Here is a 23,156-nt window from a genome sequence, read left to right on the forward strand (position 1 = left end):
ATGTACGAACACTATACGTAAGCAGCAACATCACACTAGCAGCAAGAGAAATGTCCAACAGAGGAATGGACATCATGGGTATCAGCGAAACACACTGGACAGGACAAGGGAGAGTGGAACTGGCAGAAGGAGAAACCATCATCTACTCAGGAAGCGACGACGACAACCATAGACAAGGCGTAGGCATACTCATGTCGAAAGCAGCAGCAAGAGCCCGGATTGACTGGACTCCAGTGAACGAAAGAATCATTCAAGCTAGGTACCACTCCCAACACATTAAGTTAACAATTATGCACATTTACGCACCCACAGAAAATGCAGAAGAGCAATAAAAGGACGAATTCTACACGAGACTGCAAGATGTAAGAGATAGCAGGAACAAACATGACATGTTGATTGTAACAGGAGACATGAATGCCAAAGTAGAAGATGGACACCAAGATTACGACAGGGTCATGGGCAAGCACAGACTTGGAAGGCTGAATAACAACGGAGAAAGGCTGTGCAAAATGTGTGACATGAACGAACTGGTCATAACAGGTACGCTGTTTCCACATAAAGACATACACAAAGCAACGTGGGTATCTCCAGATGGAAAGACCAGGAATCAGATTGATCACACACTAATCAATAAACAATTTAGGAACTCAGTGAATGATACAAGAGTACACAGGTCTGCAGACATTGGAAGTGACCACTATCTTGAATGTACAACAATCAAGCTAAGATTGAAGAGACGACAAAAAGAAAGGAAAAACATCAGAATCAAGTATGACATTGCAAAACTGAAGAACGAAAACATGTTAAAGACCTTCACTATCCATGTAAGAAACAGGTACCAAGTACTGGAAGAGGAAGAGCGAGGAAGAGCAGGAGATGAAGAGGTAGAGTGTGACGTCCAAGTAATGGAGAGGGCATACACAGAAGTAGCGGAGGTAGTATTGGGTACACCACGGACAAAGAAGCCATGGATCAGTGAGGAATCATGGAGCCTTGTAGAGCAAAGAGAAGAAATAAATAAGAAGATCCAGGAACACATTCTGAAAGAATCAAGAAGCAGCTAAAAGAGAAGTATGTAGAGAAGAACAAAGAGGTGAAGGAGAAGTACGTATATAAGCAGACAAAAGGAAATGGATGGAGGACATTGCAAGTGAAGCTGAAGCTGCTGCAAGAAAACAACACATGAAGACACTTTATGGACTAACAAAGACACTGTGCAACGAGAGACCCAGGCAGAGCACAGCAGTACTAGACAACTCATGCAACCTCATGAGTGGAAGGGATGCAATTAAGATGAGATGGACGGAACACTTCAAAGAAGTGTTAAATAGAACAGAGCCGGAAAACCCAATAACTGAAGAAGACGAATGTGAATTCAGCAACAGAATTGAAGAGATCACGGTAAATGAACCAACACTAAGTGAAGTCAAAGAAGCAATAAAAAGACTGCAGAATGGCAAGGCAGCAGAAACTGACTCCATCACAGCCGAATTATTAAAAGCAGATGTAGAGTTTTCAGCAATGAAGGTACACCAACTGTTACAGAAAGCATGGAAACATGAGAAGATCCCAACAAAGTGGAAGAGAGGACTAATCATCAAACTAGTGAAGAAGGGTAATCTCAAAGAATGCAAAAACTCAGGAGGCATAACCCTGCTCTCCATAGTGGGAAAGATACTGGGCAGGATTATAGTAGATTGAATAAAACTGGAATCGATTGCAGGCTGAGAAAGGAACAAGCAGGTCACAGGACAGGTAGGGGAACAACAGAGCAAGTCTTCATATTTGAGAAACATAATTGAACAGGTAAATGAGCAACACTATACTAAACTTCGTAGACTTTGAAAAAAGCCTTCAACTCTGTACATCACGAAAGCCTGTGGATCATCATGAAGAAGTATGGGATTCCGGAGAAGATTGTGAGAATGGTCAGACTATTTTATGAAGACTTCCAGTGTGCGGTAGAAGACCAACGGGAATTATGTGAGTGGTTCAACATCAAAACCGGCGTAAAGCAAGGATGCAATATGTCAGGGTTCTTGTTTTTAATTGTAATAGACTGGATTATGAGAAGAACAGTTCAAGAGGGAGAAAATGGAATTAGATGGAAGCTGACGTCAAAACTTGATGATTTGGACTTTGCAGATGATGTAGCATTACTCTCCTCTAGAAAAAATCATATGCAGAATAAAACAACCCGAATGGATGCAGAAGCCAAGCAAGTAGGACTCAAGATCAATACACAAAAGACAAAAACAATGAGGATAAATGCAAAAAAACAGGAACAAATCAAGATCAATGAGCAAGATATTGAATATGTAGACCAGTTCACTTACTTGGGAGCAATAGTATGTAAAGAGGGAGGCGGTGTGAAAGATCTGAAGAATAGGCTGTCAAAAGCAAGAGGTGCATTTATCAAACTCAAAAAGACCGGGAGCTCCAATGACATCTCAAAAAGAACCAAGCTAAAGCTTTATAAGACGCTAGTAGTGCCAGTACTGCTGTATGGATGTGAAACGTGGAAAATGAATAAAGGGGACAGCAAGGCAATTGATCTGTTCCATGAACCGATGCCTACGAAGAATACTCCGCATACATTGGCAAGACCACATCAGCACTAAAGACCTACTAGAAAGAGCTGAAATGGAGCCAGTGAGTGAAGAAGTTAGGATGCATAGATGGAAAATGATTGGACACATACTACGGCAGGACCACAACAACGACTGCAACACAGCCATGACCTGGGCACCAGAAGGAAAAAGAAGGTAAGGAAGACTGAAGACCACTTGGAGGTGTACTGTTGAGAAAGAAAGGAAAGAATCAGGATGGAAGTCATGGTCCGAAGCGAGGACTACAGCAGCTGACCGTGACAAGTGGAAGCGCTCTGTGAAGGCCTTATGTGCCACAAGGCACTAAGTGGAATAGACAGATGGATAGACAGCAGGGGAAAAGAAATGTGTTCTTTCATGATTTTTTTTTTCTGCAGAAAATGGCCTCATCTGCGTAGCCTTGATGTCTGATTGAAAAGGTGCCAATTCTGCAGTATACAAATCATTGCGTTATATTACAAATACTGTAGACTAGTCTACACAAAATTGACAGTGCTAAAATTGAATAAACACGACATTGACATTATTTAATTATTTTAATATAGTCAGGCGTGCTTGTAGTTGCTGTGTCTGTGCGTCTGTGAGTCAGTTTGTTGTTATATGCTGTTTTGCTGCTGTCATCAATAAAAATAAATTCCAGGGATAATACAGTGAGTAGATTTGTCTGTCTGTCTGTATGCGACAGGCAGCCAAAAAGATCACCTGCTTCATCCTCAGTAAAAGACTGATTGTTTTCTACCTGACTAGAATTATCTGAGTCTTCGTACTGTGAATCCCGAATGCTAACCATTGTTCCACTTTCCAAAGAAACTGGGGAAATGGAAAGCTCATTACCCTAGTACTGCTACAAGTTACTTACGCCACACCAAGAAGGCTGTGAAATTCATGAGAACCTGTATGCTTCAGAATCAGAATCAGAAAACCTTTATTGTCATTCTACATAGTACAATGAAATTGGAGACCTCCATCCAGTGCATGAGGTAGATACGAGTAACATAGTCAAGTCAAGTAATCGACTAATAGAAAGGTAGATGAATAATCGGAAACAGTAGTGCGGACAAAGTGCAGTAGTAGTGCAGGAAAAAAAAGTGTCATCAGTGTCGGCTGGAGTTGAGGGCGGCTATGGCTTGGGGAAAGAAACTGTTTTTGAGTCTGTTTGTCCTGGTCTTCATTTGCCTGTAGCGTCTTCCAGAGGGCAACAGGTCAAACAGGGCGGAGCCAGGGTGGGAGCTGTCCGCTGAGATGGCCTTAGCCCTGCTGAGGCAGCGGGTAGTGTAGATGTCCGTAAGGGAGGGGAGAGGGCGGCCGATGATCCTCTGGGCTGCCTTCACCACTCTCTGCAGCTTCTCCCTGTCAGCGGCGGTGGAGCTGCCGAACCATACTACGATGCAGTAGGTCAGTAGACTCTCAATGGAAGATCGGTAGAAGGTCAGCAACAGGTCGGTGTTGAGGTTGTACCTCCTGAGGACTCTCAGGAAGTGTAACCGCTGCTGAGCCTTCTTGACGATGGTGGTGATGTTCTCTGACCAGGAGATCCGGTCAGAGATGTGGACGCCCAGGTACTTGGTGCTGTGGACCCTCTCCACCTGCTCGCCGTTGATGAAGAGGGGAGTTGGCTCAGGGCTGTGCCTTCTGAAGTCTATGATGAGCTCGTTGGTCTTCTTGGTGTTCAGAGCGAGATTGTTCTCAGAGCACCAGTCGACCAGCTCCAGGACCTCCTCTCCGTAGGCTACCTCATCGCCATTGGAGATGAGACCGACCACAGTGGTATCGTCGGCGAACTTGACAATCCGGTTGTGGTTGTGAGCCGGTCTGCAATCGTGAGTGTAGAGGCAGAAGAGGAGGGGGCTCAACACACAGCCCTGTGGGGAGCCGATGCTCAGCGTACGGGTGGAGGAGAGGCGGGAGCCAACTCTCACAGCCTGGAGTCGGTTGGTCAGAAAGTCATTAATCCAGGCACATGTGAGAGAGGGGAGTCCTGATGGTCCTGTAATTTGCAAGACTTGTGGGAGAACAAGAATAAAGTAAACCTATTTTATTCTTATGTTGTCTGTTTTTGCTTTGGAAAAAAGTATAAAGAAAGTGGTTCTTTTCCCCTTATTAAAACAAGTAGTTCCCCGCATCGTCTCTGATAAATGTGGCGCGATCAAACTCGTGCGAGGCACATCACGCCGCCATTCATTTTGCATTCGATGTGAATGTACGTAATAAGAACTCTTTCGTGAATTTTTTTCACAAAAATTGATCTCCCTCAGAGAAATCAACATTATTGCGGCTAATGTGAATATACATTTGTTCTACAAATCATTCAAATCCTAAAAAAAAATATTTCGCCAACTCTGTGCGTTGTCTGCCATCTAGTGGTGATTGATGATATTGCAACTAAAAACTGTAGTCTACCCCTGTATATTCACAGTCCGGGACCTGTGGATATGCGTATTTGTAGATGGATATGCATATTTTTTGTGTTTCAGATTCTTCATGGTTTGTACTGGAGTTTTCTCCCCATTCCTCCCATTTTTCATGTAAAATGAAAATCAGCATTGTTGAACAATTTTTATGATGGGGGTGATTTATTAAAAATATCTTTTTTTTTGGTTGTTTTTTTTTGTTTTTTTTTAATCAATTTGGAAATGTTACATCCTGATTTGTTTCTTATCAATCTGCAACCCACCTTCCCCTTACAGACGAACAGGACTTCTGGTGATGGGACCAGAGAACAGTCGGCGCTACCTTGACTTTAAGAGCACCCTGGAGAAGAACAAGATTTCTATGGTGGTGCTTACCCCTGACAATTTCAATCAGCACATTCCTAATGTCATCTTGGCTGATGGGGATGGTGCTTTAGTGGACACCACTGCTGGAGTGTTATATGCAGATCGAGCACTGAAGGTTGCACAGGTACAGCACGAGTGCAAATGATAGTTTAAACTCTGTCCAGAAATGAACCACAAAAAATGTTACTAACAGCCTACAAATTATACAGTAGGTGTGAATTATTTTGTTTCTGTTTACCAGGAGCAGTTTCAGAAGTTGGGTGGTGTAATTAAAGACCAAGAAAAGGTAACAGACATCAAGCCTGGCCCGACTGTGACGGTGTCAACATCTGAGGGTGTTTATCAAGCCAAGGGACTTGTGATTGCCGCTGGACCTTGGACTAGTAAATTGCTGGCCAATGTTGACCTACATCTTCCTTTAGAGGTAATAATTAGTATTTTCATGTTATAACAAGGCAGCTCAGTGGAACATTGGTTAGCACGTCCGTCTCACAGTTAGGAGGGTGCCGGTTTGATTCCACCTCCGACACTCCCTGTGTAGAGTTTGCATGTTCTCCCCATGCCCGCGTGGGGTTTCTCTGGGCACTTCGGTTTCCTCCCACATCCCAAAAACATGCTTGGTAGGCCGATTGAGCATTCCAAATTGCCCCTAGGTGTGAGTGCAAGTGCGGACGGTTGTTTGTCTCTGTGTGCCCTGCGATTGGCTGGCAACCGGTTCATGGTGTCCCCCGCCTACTGCCCAATGACCGCTGGGATAGGCTCCAGCATGCCCACGACCCCCGTGGGGACAAAGCAGTACAGAAAATGGATGGGATGGATGTTATAACAAACTAAAAGCCACATTTTAACCCCAGATTATAATAGGTATGATTAGAAGCAGTGATGCCAGTAATGTAGTACTAATGTGTTACTCCAAAATGTGCACTTTTCCATTGACAATTAATCTAATGCATAATGTTTTTCAGTCGTTACCAGACTACACTTATTGTTATTGTGTAGAAAGTATTTACTTGTATTTGTAGTCATTCTTATCTGAAGTAGTTCCACCATCGAGCACCTACGAACGTTGCATTTACCCACCTCCCGTTTGAAGCAGTGAGAAATAATTGATGAAATAGAGAAATAATAGATGAAAATAAACACCACTGTTATGAGTTTGTTCTGTAGCACTCTGAGCTGTTGCTGATCAATAATAATGACGTCACATTTTGGCGTCCCACGTGTGACGCAACAGTAGGGCATGTTAAGGCATACTCTTGATAAATTGATCAATCGATCAATTTAGATATAGATATATACTTGGCCCTGGGCCCAAAGTTAGACATCGCATTTATTAAATAAATACATGTTTTCAACAATATCCACTGAAAACTGCAGTGCCTCACAAATATTTGTTAAACATTGCAAAAACAATTTACTGTGTCGACAAAACCGATCAATCTAGATCAGGGGTGGTCAATTCCGGTCCTCACGGTGTCCTGCATGTTTTATAGGTCTCCCTGCTGCAACAATCTGATTCACATGATCAGGATTGTTATCCAGCTTCTGCAGACCTTGCTAATTATCTGACCATTTGAATCAGGTGTGTTGCAACAGGGTGACATAGAAAACATGCAGGACACCGGCCCTCGAGGACTGGAATTGCCCACCCCTGATCTAGATATACAGATACAGTCATATGCAAAAATTTGGGCAGCTCTGATCATTTTCAAGATTTTCCTTTATAAATCATTGGTTGTTCGGATCAGCAAAAGGAAATAAACAATTACAATGCAAAACTCTTACCAAACAAACAAAATATTTTGACAAAAACGTTTTCTTTATTAAATCAACTGCCCATCTTACATGGGCCTGGACCCAGAGTTAGACATCTCATTTATTAAATAAATACAAGTTTTCATTAATATCCAACGAAAACGGCAGCAAATATTTGCTAAACATTGCAAAACCATTTTACCGTGTTGACAGAATGACGTGATATCAGTGATTTTAGTCCCGTTTATGTTACTGTAGGTGGTGAGAATCAATGTGTGCTACTGGAAAGAGAAGATTCCTGAGTCATACCATGTGAAGAAATGGTTTCCCTGCTTCATACTGACTGAAGGAGAGGAGGCTAAAGAGGATATTTACGGCCTGCCTTCCAATGAATACCCTGGCCTGATGAAGGTACTGTATGTCTCAGCATGCAAAACTAACAAAGTATGTACCAGACTATGGTGAAGTATGTTCCGCAGGCCAAGTCAAATAAAATGTATTGTTGTGTTGCAATAAGCACTGCAATCAGTATCATTTTGTGAATGTTAAACAGCTCAAATGACAAATGACCATATCTCCTAGATACCTGTACCTCTGGAGAGAGAGTGGGTAAAAAAAACATCTGCTTTGATCTGGACTCTGTATTGGTCTGTGGTGGTGAAGGAGGAGCTCAGCCAAAAGGCAAAGTTCTTGATTTACCAATCGATCTATGTTCCTGCCCTCACCTATGGTTACAAGCTGTGGGTCGTGATCAAAAGAACAAGATCCCAGATACAAGTGGCCGAAATGAGTTTCCTCCGTAGAATGTCCGGGCTCTCTCTTTGAGATAGGGTGAGAAACTCGGGCATCCAGGAGGGATTCTTACGCCTAATTTACACCGGCTGCAGTGCGGTTTTTCCGCGCAAGACCTGACCACAATTCACACCGGTGGCGACCAGTTGCGTTGCGTATCCGTAAATCTCCGCCCAGGAGACCACAAGATCTCGAAGGGTTCACACTAAAGAGTTGAGCTCACACAATAACAACTGTGTAAAAGAGAGCCATTTGTAAACAATAGCCATCATTTCATTCACATTGATACACTTTTGGGACATTATTTGTAGACTGTGGCTCTTCTACCATGGGTAAATAGGTTTTGTGTTTATATAGTGTTATTTTGTCATGTTTAAGTTATTTTGAGCTCGTTTTTTTGCCTTTTAAATGTCCAACTCATGCCAAGCTATGTAGTTAGCTAAAATGGAAGGTCTGCAGTGCAGGTTGATGTTTTCACGAATAAAAAAAAAAAAAAAAGTTTGCAGAACGGTTTTATTTTTAAATATACCGGATCCACCTCATACACCAGATTTCTTGTCCGAGCGGTGTAATTTCATCAGCTTCATTATGCATGCGTCCAGAAGAACTAGAAGGCTTGCGAACGGCAGTGACGTTTTGCTGACACACCGCAACCAGTGAATTGAGTCGTCGACTCCGATGCGTTCTATTCCTTGCTGTGCTCCAGAGAAGATTGCACCAAACCTGTTTCGCACCAGGTCTGAATTAGGCGTTATTTGACTCACTGTGCCTCCTCTTTGAGAGGTGCCAAATGAGGTGGCTTGGGGTATCTGATTAGGTTGCCTCCCGAATGCCTCCCTGTTGAGGTGTTCCGGGCATGTCCCACTGGCTAGGCGACCCATGACATGCTGGAGAGACTATGTCTCTTGGCTGGCCTAGGGAACGCCTTGGGATCTCTCCAGAAGAGCTTGGACAGTGGCTGGGAGATGGAAGTTTAGGTTTCCCTGTTGAAGCTGCTGCCTCTGTGACCCGACCCTGGATAAGCAGTAGGTGATGGATGGAAGGATTTGGATGGATGAATGGATGGGTACATGGTGGAAAAAAAACATTGAACAACTGGCTGGAAATACACAAGTAATGCTGCAGCTCAGGGACACGGGGAAAAAAAGCACACTTTAGGACCGAGGGAGAAACCGACTGCTTTATTCCTGTGGTAAGTGACATTACTATAATGTGTTTTATTTTGGTAGAGGTAACAAACGAAAATTATCTATTCGTGTCATGACGTTAGTTTGTGTCACCGTTTCAATCAAGGTATTCAATTGTGCAAATAGCTTGCTCATTCAGGTATGTAAACAGGCTATTGTAAATGTTTCAGAGACCAAAGTCAAAGTCAAAGTCAGCTTTATTGTCAATTTCTCCACATGCCAAAGACACACAAAGAAACCGAAATTTCGTTCCCCCCTATCCCACGGTGACAAGACATGGCCCGCAACAGACAAACAAGTAAACAAGTATAACAACAGCGTGCTGAATAAATAATGAATAAATAACACAATAAATAAATAAATAAATAAATAAATAAGAGGAGCAAAAAAGGAGCAAGTGCGCGTACAGCAGACATTCCAGAAAATAGCGCAACAGTGCCACACACTACGCAGAAGGGGGTAGCGAGTTCAAGGTCCTAACAGCCTGGAGAAAGAAGCTGTTGGCGAGTCTGGTGGTGTGGGAGCGCAGGCTCCTGTACCTCTTCCCAGAGGGCAGAAGGTCAAACAAAGAGTGAGCCGGGTGACTCACATCTCTCGCAATCGAGGTTGCCTTGCGGGCGAGATGGGAAGTGTAGATGTCCTTCAGGGAGGGGAGCGAAGCACCAATAATCTTACCAGCCGCATTCACTATGCGCTGCAGGGCCTTCAAGTTCTGTTCAGTGCAGTTACCACCCCAGACAGCGATGCAACTGGTGAGGACGCTCTCAACGGTGCCACGGTAGAATGTAGACAGGACTGCCTGAGGAGCACATGCACGCCTGAGCTTCCGCAGGAAGTACAGGCGGCGCTGAGCTTTCTTTGCCAGTGACGAGGTGTTTGCGGACCAGGAGAGGTCCTCACTGATGTGCACCCCCAGGAACTTGGTGCAGCTCACCCTCTCCACCACAGCACCCTCGATGATCAGCGGCAGGTGTTTTGTGTGACCCTTTCGGAAGTCAACAGGAGGTTGTTGTCCCTGCACCACGTGGTCAGAAGGTCAACTTCCGACCTGTACCGAGTCTCGTCGCCCTTCGTGATGAGACCCACCAGAGTCGTGTCGTCAGCAAACTTCACTATGCGGTTGTCGCTGTAGGTCGCAGTGCAATCATGCGTCAGCAGGGTGAAGAGCAATGGACTGAGCACGCAGCCCTGGGGGGCCCCCGTGCTCAGCGTGATGCTGGCGGAGATTTTGTCGCCAACACGCACCACCTGAGGCCTCTGACAGAGAAAGTCCAGTAGCCAGTTGCAGAGGGAGGTACTGAGGCCCAGCTCGTCGAGTTTGCAGATGAGTCGCTGCGGCACAATGGTGTTGAAGGCAGAGCTGAAGTCCACAAACAGCAACCTCACATAAGAGTCCTTTCTTAAAAAGAGACCAGAATGTTGTTCTTAAACTTTATATTGACTGCATGTAAACATAGTGAATAGCCTTGTGGGCTGTGTCAACGAGACTAAGAGCTCTACAGTAACACAACGAGCTTTCCTCACTAGCTGGGAGTATCTTGACAAAAACTTTCCAAATGCATTTGTTTATTTTACTAGCTTGTGGGTTTAATATTAGTGTTACATCAGACAACTTGACCATGCATCAAGAGTCAGAGACGGATGTAACAGTGCGAATTCAGCCACTTTTCAAAATAAATATTTTCAGCCTCAGATAATAAATAAACCAGAAGTACTGAAATTATTATTTTGTGTGGCCTGCCGCAGCCTGGCCATAAAATTGTGACTCGCTGTTGGCAGCAGATGTGTGGTGCATTCAAATATAGTGGGACAATTCCAACTAGCGCAGAAAAACTACTCACATATAATCAACGTGGGCTTTCTAACAATATATATAAAAGTTGACATACAAAAAAAAGAGATGGGGTAAAAGCACATTGCTACAATCAGTGGTCCATCTGCATTTATGTTACAATTTATAATCAAATCACTAGGCTTCATTTCTCCATTCTGCATGTTTTCACGGTATTTGTGGTTGGGATGTTAAACATTTAATGATACTGCCCAAATGTTGAAATAATAAATACAATTTTGGTAGCCCTAATACTTTTATAGAGTGTTGTGTTGTATTGTATTGAATATGCCTCAACTGGACCAGGCCTTGTATTGACAAAAGCGTTTGCTGTCCATCCATTCATTTTCTGAACAACTCATCGTCACGGTTAGCGATTAGCTTAAACAAAATTCAACTCGGCCGCCCTGCTTTTCTTTACGCCTCCATCACCTACCCGACAACGATATACGCAAGTTCCGCTGGTTTTATTTGTGATTAACCTGCAGTGCAAAGTAGTCAGTATTTACCGTAATGCAATGTCAATTAAGTACTCATGATTTTAGTATCCAACAACTAAGGTAAATAAAAGTACAGTTAAAAAAGAAAAGATATTGTTAATCAACACTCTCCTGCGTCCAAGCACTTCGGCGGCCACCGAAGCAGGCCGTCCACGAGGCAGTACCATGGCTGTCGGGCCGCTACGAATGGGACCGTTCGCCTATGAAAGGCTTTATTCCAACTTTCAATATTTATAATAAATATTATTTTTAAAGTCGAAGAGTATTTGACCGGTGACTATCGGCCTAACTATTGGCCTATTTTTCAGTATTGGGACGATAGAAATTATAATAATTATTGTGCATCCCTATTCTTATATTTTTATTCTTCTTCATTCGCTAGCAAAACGGGTGCTCGTCAGTGACTGATGGAATGCTCACCTCTGGTAAATACCTTGAAATAAAAGCGGGCAGTCTGATGTCCTCAGTATACAACAAAAACAAACAATTTGACCTTGCTGTTCCAATTTTTGGGCAGTGGGTGTAAATTGCTGTTCTGTATAACCACTGCATTTCGATAACCACAATCACAACTGGTATATAGACGTCATAGAATGTACTGTTTTATGTGGTTACAGATTTGTTATCATGATGGCAGTGAGACTGACCCGGACCAAAGGGACAAGAAGACAGAGGGAGATGATATTGACATCCTCCGGCGCTACATTGCTCGCAGTTTTCCAGGCCTGATCCCTGAGCCCGCTGTGATTGAGAGCTGCATGTACACGGTCAGGAGCATTTTTTTTTTCAATTCTTTGTTTGAGTAATTCAATAAAATCAGATGGGTTTACAAAACACTCGGGTACTAACCTGTCCAGTTCAAAGGGAAAGCGTTTGTGTCATAAAAAAATGAAATCAGCATGAGTCATTTAATTTTCCATTATTCCATAAGTTGTTAATATTGGTCGATGTGGATACAGTGCCGTGAAAAAGTTTGTGAACCCTTAGGATTTTACAATATATTTGCATTTTTTTAAAGAAATAACGGAGACAAGTTCACAATAGTGTTACAGAATGGTGACACATTGCCATTATGGCTGAATACAAATTAATAGGACTATATTTTAACTATAAACACACAAGAATAACAAAATAATGAAAACGCAGTTGTGAATAAGTTTGTGAACCCTTGCCAACAGTCAGAGTTAATAGCTTGTTGCACCTCCTTTAGCAGCAATGACTTCTTGCAATCTTTTCTTGTAAGTACTGACGAGTCTCTCACATCGAGCTGGGGAGATTTTGGGCCACTCCTCCCTGCAGAACTGCTTCAGTTGTCCAAGGTTTGATGGTTTTCTTTGGTGCACTGCTTTTTTCAGGTCCGACCACAACATTTCTATCGGATTTAAGTCTGGACTTTGACTGGGCCACTCCAGAACATTGAATTTTTTCTTTTTGAGCCATTCCGATGTTGATTTACTTGCATGCTTTGGATCATTGTCCTGTTGCAGCATCCAGTTTCTTCCTAACTTGAGCTTCTTTACAGACGGTTTAACGTTTTCTTCCAGAATATTTTGGTAAACCTCGGAATTCATGATTCCTTCTATGATGGTAAGTTGCCCTGGTCCTGCTGCTGCAAAGCAGCCCCATACGAGTACTCGTCCTCCTCCATGTTTTACAGTAGGGATGAGGTGCTTTTGTTGATAAGCTGTGTTTGGTCGTCTCCAAACAAATCTGTTTTGATTTTGGCCAAAAAGTTCTATTTTAGATTCATCAGTCCATAAAATGTTGTTCCAAAATTCTTGAGGCTTTCCTATGTGCTCTTGAGCAAATTTTAACCGAGCTGCAATATTCTTTTTTGATAGTAATGGCTTCTTCCTTGCTACCCTTCCATGAAGGTTATTCTGAGCCAGTCTTTTTCTGATGGTGCTGTCATGAACTTCAATTCCTTTGCTTGAGAGAGATTTCTGAAGGTCTCTAGAGGTAAGTCTGGGGTTATCAGTGACTTCTCTCACCATCTCTCTTTCTGCTCTGCCTGTTATCTTCCTTGGACGACCAGATCTTCGAAGTGAAGTAGTTACTCCATGTTCTTGGTACTTGTAAATCACTTGTCTTACAGTTGAAACATGTAGCTGCAGATCTTTGGCTATGGTTTTGTAACCTTTTCCAGATTTGTGAGCTGCAATTATTGCTCCTCTGTGGTCTGGAGACAGCTCTTTAGATCTTCCCATTGCTAGATTTGTAATGTTTGTGTCCACGCAGGTATAGCTCTACTAAATGACAAGTACATTCAGGTGAGTATACAACAAGTGTGGCTTTAAGGTCTGTCAAGTCACATGAAATTACCCGAAGTCATCTAGTATTGAAAGACATGTCACACAGTCAGTTTTAACTTCTATAGGTGGAAAGGTTCACAAACTTATTCACACCTGTGTTTTGATTTTTTTGCTATTTTCTTATGCTTCCTGTTAAAACAGGGTTTTGCAGATTTGTGTCAATGCTAACTAGCCTTGTGTCAATATCCTGTAACACTTTTGTAAACTTGTCACCGTCATTTCTTTAAAAAAAGTGCAAATATATTGTAAAATCCTAAGGGTTCACAAACTTTTTCACGGCACTGTACATCCACTTTTTCAACCGTTGAAAATAAGGACTTAGAGGAAAAAAAGGCTTAACTTTTACAATGCCATTTTGTTGTTGAATTCTGTAGCAAGACTGTGATGGTGTTGTGCCAATGTACTTTCCTCTGAAAATATCTGTATCCCTGGCCGCTGGAGTACGCACACATTGAGTGACGGTGGAACAATGTTATATTTTCCCAGTTCTTTGTCTTTAATGCTCGCTAAGCTAATAGTAATTACCAGGCAGATGCCTTCTCAGTTCTATTTAATGTATGCCCGAAAGACTGAGACATAGCTGTGGAGCCTTCTCTGCAAGATTGCGGAAGAAGATGTAACCCCCACTTCCAAGGTCTATTCTTGTACTACCGTATTTTCTGCACTATAAGGCGCACTGGATTATAAGGTACACCTCCATTGAATTTTTTATTTTAGAAATGATTCCATCTATAGGGCGCACCGCATTAAAAGGCGCATAGAATAGAAGCTACTGCATCAAACTGGGGTTGACTAGGGTTGCGTTCTGCATCCACTAGATGAAGCTGTGCTAAAGGGAATGTCAACCCAGTCAATGAGGTAAAGTCCAGCTTCATTTCCGTATGAAAGTGATTCGGTTTGGCTTCTTACTTGGTCCAGCAACCCCACTCATTTTTGCTGGTCATAAACTTTCTTTAGTTTAAAAGAAAGAAGCGTGTGCGTGCGTTGATGCGTAATGTGTTGATTAGCTTCTTAGCTTAGGTGTCTATGTGGCGCGGTGGGGGTCCAAACTTGCTGCAGTTCACTGTGATTGCCTCCCTCGTATGTCAATCAAGCAATGGGATTAAAGTGATTCGGTTTGGCTTCTTACTTGGTCCAGCAACCCCACTCATTTTTGTCGGTCATAAACTGTCTTTAGTTTAAAAGAAAAAAGCGAGTGCGTGCGTTGATGCGTAATGCATTGATTAGCGTCTTAGCTTTGATGCTGGGCTTGCTGCGGTGAAGGGGGGTGGTTTACTGTGACTGCCTCCCGATAGGCTTACATGTATGTCAATCAAGCGATTCTAGCCTATAGAAAAAAAAAAAATGTTTTTTTAAATGTCATGCGATCAGTAGTAGCTTACTTCGGTGACGCCCCTGACCATAGTTGCCGTAATGCTGAAAGCGATGCAACCTTGTAATTTACTAGTCGTACTAATACGTACTGAAACATTTTGGCGGAGTGCTGTGTACAACCAGTATGGATCAACAAATTCATCAACTGATGATGAAGCGTTCTGGATTATAAGGCGCATTGTGTTTTTTTGAGTAAATTTTAAGTTTTTAAGTGCGCCTTATAGTGCGGAAAATACGGTACTCTTGGCCGCCCTCCTGCAAGAGGGTGGCTGCCTAGCCTGTGAGATAATGTATGACCTTGGAGTCTTAACTGAGATCAACTCATATGTGTGTGCAAAGTGTCATAGAGAAATGAAAGCCAGTGAAAGCAAGAGAAGGGTCACAGCAAATGGCATAGATCAAGCTACTTGTCTAATCACATGTCAAAGAGGCCTATTCTAACAGCAACATTACCACATTTAAAGACATGAAGAATACATAATTCTATGGCTGCATCTGGTTCTCTGACCGGGAATCGAACCCAGGCCGCTGAGGTGAAAGCTCCGCATCCGAACGACTAGAACATCAGGGAGGTTTTCAGCACATTATTTGCTATAATCTAACAGTACTATAAGCGACGTGCACGGCACCGTGTTGCAACATCTGTCAGCAGACAGTGGAGCAGGGATGGCTACAGAATTTTTATGTCTGTGGACCAGTTGGGTGTAATATGTCTTGTCTCCACCGTGGGATAGTAGGAAACGCAATTTCGATCTCTTTGTATGTCCTGACGTGAAGAAATTGACAATAAAGCAGACTTTGATATATTCAAGTTAGGTGAGGGTGACAGGCATACAAGTACTTCCTGTGTTCCTTGCGTAAAAACTATAGTAAGAGAATGCCCAGAACACCAACCAAGCCTCTTAACCCGATCGCAGTTTACATGTCAAAATATTTGGGTTAGAAACGGGGTAACCCTGGTGTCTTATTTGGGTTTTTGCCCACGTTTAATTGTCTTTAAAACTGGAATACTACCGATATTCGAGTTCCAATATATTGAATGAATGAATTTTATTTGTTTCAAACATGTAAACTATACATCACCAATCAAATGAAGACAAAAATAAAAAGCAAAAACAAGGTGAAAGTCATTTAAATGATGACTCTGTATAAATACTAGGTATAAACGGAACACAATCTACTGCACAAAATGGGCAGAGTCTACCTGTTTGAAAAGGAGTGGGAAGAAGTAAGACTTATTTAATCCCACCCCCTATCCAATGTAAGACAAAAAATAAAATTTGTAGTTACCTCTAACAGCGTTGTTACTTTATTGTTGTCTGTGACTTTCCCATGAATAAAAAGGAAGGAGGAAAAAAAGGAAAATGTCGAGGTCGGATGGTGGAGCATGGAGCAGGACGACCAAGTGCATCTTGGACCAGGGTTTATTGGCGGAACTCAAAATACAGACTCGGTAAACTGACATGACTTAGCAAAACAAAAATGACTTCCCAACGAAAACATTCTTGACACCGACGGGAACCAAAAGGACATGAAGACGACACGACAGCAACCAAAACCAATACCAAAACCAATACCAATACCAATACCAATGATCCGACAGGGAGTGAGGGGCAGACAGGACTTTTATACACGACAGGTAACGAGAGGCAGGTGGGAACAATCACACTGATCATGGGCACACAGGAGGGGAGGGGCGAGCACACAGACAGAAACCAAGACAGACACATAGTGGAGCAGTTGGGGACGAGACGTGACAGAACCCCCCCCACAAGGGACGTCTCCCGACGTCCCAAAAAAAAAAAAAAAAACTAGGGGAACCGAACCGCACCGCACTCGGGCGGCGACTTGGGGAACCGGACCGCACCGCACTCGGGCGGCGACTTGGGGAACCGAACCGCACCGGACTCGGGCGGCGACTTGGGGAACCGAACCGCACCGCACTCGGGCGGCGACTGCGGGGACAGATCCGCACTCTGGCGGCGACTGCGGGGACAGATCCGCACTCTGGCGGCGACTGCGGGGACAGATCCGCACTCTGGCGGCGACTGCGGGGACAGATCCGCACTCTGGCGGCGACTGCGGGGACAGATCCGCACTCTGGCGGCGACTGCGGGGACAGATCCGCACTCTGGCGGCGACTGCGGGGACAGATCCGCACTCTGGCGGCGACTGCGGGTACAGATCCGCACTCTGGCGGCGACTGCGGGGACAGAACCGCACTCTGGCGGCGACTGCGGGGACAGATCCGCACTCTGGCGGCGTTTTCGGGGACAGAGCCGCACTCGGGCGGTGACTTCGGGGACAGAGCCGCACTCGGGCGGTGACCTAGGGGACAGAGCCGCACTCGGGCGGTGACCTAGGGGACAGAGCCGCACTCGGGCGGTGACCTAGGGGACAGAGCCGCACTCGGGCGGTGACCTAGGGGACAGAGCCGCACTCGGGCGGTGACCTAGGGGACAGAGCCGCACTCTGGCGGTGACCTAGGGGACAGAGCCGCACTCTGGCGGCGACTTGGGGAACAGAACCGCACTGGGGCGGCGACTTCGGGAACACAACCGCACTGGGGCGGCGACTTGGGAAGTCTGTACCGCGATCGGCGGCCACTCACAAAGTCCGTACAGTGATCGGCGACATTCGGAAGGCGGGGCTCTGCGCGGCGGCAAGAGCCATCACGCGCCGCAGCAGTGGGAGTGGAGCCAGGGACGATCGCGGGTCCGACGCAGCTGGCTTGGATGTCTGGCGACGTTCGCGGGTCCTGCGACGCTGGGGTGGAGCCCAATGGCGGCCGTGAGTCTGATGACGCCGGGAGGCACTCCAACGGCGGCCGTGGGTCCGGCGTCGCGGCACCAGAGTCCGATCGCGGCCGCAAAGCCGCTGGCGCCAGAAGCACTCCGATGGCGGCCGCGGGTCCGGCGTCGCGGCAGCGAAGTCCGACGACGGTCGCAGAGGCGATGGTGCCGGGAGGAACTCCGATGGCGGCCGTGAGTCCGGCGTCGCTGGAGCAAGATCCGATGGCAGCTGCAAGCCCATGGCGCTGGAACAAGCTCGGACGACGATCGGGCGTCGCAGCGGGAGCTGGTGGTGGAGGGGGGTCCAAGCGCTGGTCGTTGTGATGGTCGGATCATTCTGTCGAGGTCGGATGGTGGAGCATGGAGCAGGACGACCAAGTGCAGCTTGGACCAGGGTTTATTGGCGGAACTCAAAATACAGACTCGGTAAACTGACATGACTTAGCAAAACAAAAATGACTTCCCAACGAAAACATTCTTGACACCGACGGGAACCAAAAGGACATGAAGACGACACGACAGCAACCAAAACCAATACCAAAACCAATACCAATACCAATGATCCGACAGGGAATGAGGGGCAGACAGGACTTTTATACACGACAGGTAACGAGAGGCAGGTGGGAACAATCACACTGATCATGGGCACACAGGAGGGGAGGGGCGAGCACACAGACAGAAACCAAGACAGACACATAGTGGAGCAGTTGGGGACGAGACGTGACAGAAAAAACTGCCATTAAATTATGAAATTTCAATGTTGACTGCATATACATAAGTGCATAATTTATATTGAATAATAATTTATATTGTACATTTATATTGAATAATATAAATATAAAATAATATACCATATGAACATAATATTGAAATACATAATTTCAATAATGACTGCATATACATAAATATAGTCATATACATGGACATAGCTCAAAATAATTGTTTCAGTTCTTGTCTTTTGCCCCTCCACCTGGAAACCTTGGAAAATATAAACTAAATATTCTGATGTAATTATTTGAATCAGTTGCGAAATCTATAAGTTATGGAATCACAATGTTAATGCTTAAAGCAAATTAAACTATACAATACAATTTCTGTATTATTTTTAATATTATTGGTATTATTATTATTAAAATAAACTCTACAATACAATTTCTGTAATTTTTTTTATTGCTAATGTTTCATATTTTATTTTACCAGAAAACGCCCGACCGTCATTTTGTGTTGGACCGCCACCCAGCATATGGCAATATTGTAATCGGTGCAGGATTCTCAGGTACAACTCAGGTGCAATGCACAACATGAAATGAAAATTACAGCAATGGAACAAAGTAGCCTACTTGGTCTTCATAGAATGAAAAAAAGTAATGTGTTTAAAATTGTATTTTGCGTTGAACTGTTTGAATTTCAGGTTCAATTTAAGCCGTTACACATTAAGCTACAGTTGTTGTTCATCCTTTGGATTTTTTTTAATGGCATTGTTTCATCAATTATGGACACTGGGTTTCGATTATACAGGATTGTGTTGCGTTCACATTCCACTGCTTTATTGGTGACAACTGCTAATATATTTTAAGGGTAGAGCATTCTGTCAATTACATGGGTGTGTTGTCTCATGTCACGAAGAGGAAGTGGTCAATTAGAAAGTGGAAATTAATGGCTCTTGAATTAAATCAGCATTTGACCATCAAGTTGGACCACACTTTCTGAGAATCACCCATAAATCATTTTGATCTGGTTTTGAACAAGTTTATTTTGGGATTGTTACACTCCTGGACCATCTGTCTGAAAACCACACCAAGTCAAATTTAAAAGAAATAAGTGGAAATATCTCAAAGTCATGATAAAGTACATACAGTCATCTCTGATTATTTCTTAATTTTAGGAATATTGTTAATGACATCAGCCTATTGATTGATTAAGCATCGTCTCCCTAAAATGTCTGTGCATGAGAAAGAAAGAAAAGAAACAACCCATTTTGTGAAAATAAATGGGTGGCTGGCTGTCTATTCTAAAGCTGCAGTGGAACTAAAAAATAACAACACTGAATTCACATGCCTGACCATGAATCGTGATTATTTGTGCAAGCCACTCTGCCTCTTCCTCAAGCCAAAAACATGATTAGTGACTTGTTGACACAAGCTCATTGTCATTGAGAAGTAGTAAACAAATTGAGTGGTCTGTACAACTCCATGTTTCCAATTAATTGCATGTGGATCAAATAACAAGCCTGTTTGCTGAGTTCGCCTGCAAAGTGAAAACTCATTTAAAACATTCATTACAGATTTTATTACGGAGTATAAAGAAAGTCGTGGGAGAAGTTGCTGGGGACATTGGTGAAATGCCATTCAAAACAGCATTGCAGTTTTTGCACAATACTATCCATTTTTGGACAATCTAAAACCATCCAAATAGAAGGCTTTTCCTTCTCTTTAAATGAGGTAACCAAAATATGACATAAACTGTAATGCAATGTCATATTGTACCACTGACTTTTGTCTTTTTGGTACAACACTTGCTGCGGGATTACATTTGACTTTATAAATGTATTAAATAGTGTACTCTGATCTATTTTGTTCATTCCAGTGTATTTTCTTCTCCAGGTCATGGCTTCAAATTTGGGCCTGTCATTGGCAAGCTGCTGTGCGAACTAATCCTGGGAGAAGTGCCCTCCTATGATCTTGCACCTTTCCGAATCAGCCGCTTTCAGACCAACATCAAATCATCTTTATAGAAATGTCAACAGATTATCAGTATCTTGTAATTTGAAGATTTATATGTGATATTGATAATATTGACACTTTTTATTGAAGAGTGTCAAATTGATGAACAAAAGCATAAAACGAGCTTTGGCCTAAATAGTAGTTTTAATAATTTATTTTGCTTTATTATAAGGGAGGGGGAAAGCCGAAAGAAGCCACCATAAGGTATAATCAATATATAGATTTTGACCAAAAATCAACATAGCCTTTATAGCTACAAATCCTAAAAAGATGTAGATAATGTAAAACTATATGTAAAGGCACACATGTAATTCAACAATTATTTATATAGCAGTTTCAAGTACAGACATTATTAAATGTATTGCTTAAAAGGATGGGCTGTTAGAAGCAAAACAGTCAGCAAGATCCAGACTGGTTCCGGAGCCCAATTTGTGTTTCTATACGTAGTTGTCATATCCTGACCTTGTTTGTCACATTTCCTGGAGCCAGATTCTGCAGAGGAAGACCAGAGGGCCAGTGTACTATCTTCGGCCACCCCTCTGGGTGCTGAGCCCATGGCAAAGAGGACCCGCGTCTCCATCTCGGGTCAAGCTTCGCCTCGTACAACACATAATTTTCTAAACAAAACTATTGAAGTACCCATATGCACATTTTTCACAGGTAGCATTGGATCTAAGTAGATTCCTTCTTAAAAATAACAGGAAGTACTTCTTACATTAATAAAACCAAATTTTCAATAATGACCTCTGGCAAAATAGAAATTACTGTAGCTAATCTGTCACGATTGACAATAAAAAAGACCAAGTAGCACTCACTTGTACACTCTCTTTCATGTAACGTCAGAGGTCCAACTTGGTGTCGTGGAGCCACGCCAGCATCTCTGGTCCCAGATCAAAGAGGCCGGCCTCCGAGGGTGGTCTATATAGGGGGCAGGTGTTGATGATGTGGTCGGCTGTCTGCTCGGGGTCACCGCACTCGCATGCCGCACTGTCCGCCAGTCCCCACTGCTGCATAGATGTGTTGAAGTGCCCAACACCAGTTCTTAAATGGTTCAGTGTGGTCCACTGCTGGTGAGGTAGTTCATCTCCTCCAATGGCGCCGTCTCCTGGTTCCCAGATGTAACGGTGCATGAGGGAGGTACTAGCTGCCTCCCACTCCTGCTTCCAAGCTGCTGCCAGCCAAGCATCTCTGGAGATGCCCTTAGGGATGGAATTGAGTATCTCTTGTGCTACCATGTTGTAGGGGTGGCGCGCCTTGAGTCTGCTAGATGGAGCTGGAGTTGTGGTACTGTGCAGGATGCGCTAGTTAATTTTTGCCTTCCTGGCTAGAACGAGGGTGGCAGCCTCTCGACGAAGGTTGGCCAGCGCTATTCCCGCATGGACAGGCAAGAGGGACACAGGGGCTTCAGGCATCCTGTTATAGTTCGGAGGGCGTTGTTAATTGCCACATCTACTTTTTTGGCATGGGGGCTTCTGTTCCAAACTGGGGCACAGTACTCTGGTGCAGAGAAGACCAGCGCTTGAGTTGATATCCGCAAGTTCTTAGCAGAGGCTCCCAACATTGTTCCAGCAAGGCGGTGGATCAGTACAACCGTGGATGTCACCTTTGCCTTCAGTTCTTCAAGGTGTTGTTTGAAGGATAGGGTCCGATCCAGACGCACGCCAAGGTACTTCGGGGCTTGTTGAACCTCCAGGCGTTTGCCCTAAATGCTCACTACAAGTTCTCTCCTTGCTTCCCTGGTGCTGAGATGATATGACGCAGCAACAGTCTTTCCAACGCTGAGCTGGAGACATCACTTTCGAAGGTTTTACCATGGTGCACACGTCTTCATTCAGGCCGTCTTCCGTCGCCTTCCACGTTGGTCGGCTCAGCATGATGGCAAGGTCGTCTGCATAGCCATACTTTCTGGATGCTGTGTCCGGTAGGTCGTATATATAGATGTTAAATAGCATTGGTGAGAGAACTGACACTTGTTGTTAGAAAAATTGTATATATATGTTATCATGCGTTCTCTAATGAGTACTTATTCATAATGTTACTGCTCAGTATGCTTGCTGCTTTGCTTTGCTTATTCTTATTTTGTGTAACAGAACAGAAGGATTACGGCTGAGTCAGGGGCGAGATGACGGTTGTGTCAAACAAGATACTGCTGACATCTCAGCAGAAAAATGACATCCACCAGAACAGATCACATCAAACGATGCGTCATGAACCTTCTGATCTTCCTTAAAGAACATCACTTTCTCTTTTTATCTCTCGGAATATTGCTTAAACTGTTTTGCTGATATAGCCACATCTGCATGCAACACTTTGTGCATTACTTTTTGTTTCTTTTCTTACGAGACGAAGCCCGCAATCTTTTTTCCCCCTCACCCTCAGGGGCTAATCGTCTCACACTGTGGGTAGGGCATTCCAAATAAAAAGAACGAGGAGTGTAAACAGATTTTTAGTGTAGTCGGATTGTAGAAAGCAATCTGTATCTCACTCCTCGCGAGAAAACTCAA

At 43.8% G+C, this 23,156-nt stretch overlaps 1 protein-coding gene across 4 annotated transcripts in view; it reads left to right on the plus strand.

Moving 5' to 3' along the window:
* The window catches only part of pipox (pipecolic acid oxidase), a 41,150-nt gene extending 17,994 nt beyond the window's left edge, over positions 1-23,156 (plus strand). The window contains exons 3-9 of one of the 4 annotated variants that reach the window (XR_007482641.1): positions 5,297-5,510; positions 5,628-5,810; positions 7,400-7,552; positions 12,069-12,218; positions 19,130-19,205; positions 20,533-22,573; positions 22,743-23,156. Coding sequence is in view for 2 of the 4 variants with exons in the window: in XM_049725055.2 (XP_049581012.1) it covers positions 5,297-5,510; positions 5,628-5,810; positions 7,400-7,552; positions 12,069-12,218; positions 19,130-19,205; positions 20,533-20,663 (907 nt within the window). In the remaining 2 variants the exon portion in view is untranslated. Of the gene's footprint in view, positions 1-5,296; positions 5,511-5,627; positions 5,811-7,399; positions 7,553-12,068; positions 12,219-19,129; positions 19,206-20,532 lie in introns of all 4 variants that reach the window. The other 3 variants (XR_007482642.1, XM_049725055.2, XM_049725056.1) reach the window with 3 other exon arrangements.

This window comes from Syngnathus scovelli, chromosome 7 (genome assembly GCF_024217435.2).
Source record: "Syngnathus scovelli strain Florida chromosome 7, RoL_Ssco_1.2, whole genome shotgun sequence".
Classification (NCBI taxonomy): Eukaryota; Metazoa; Chordata; class Actinopteri; order Syngnathiformes; family Syngnathidae; genus Syngnathus; species Syngnathus scovelli.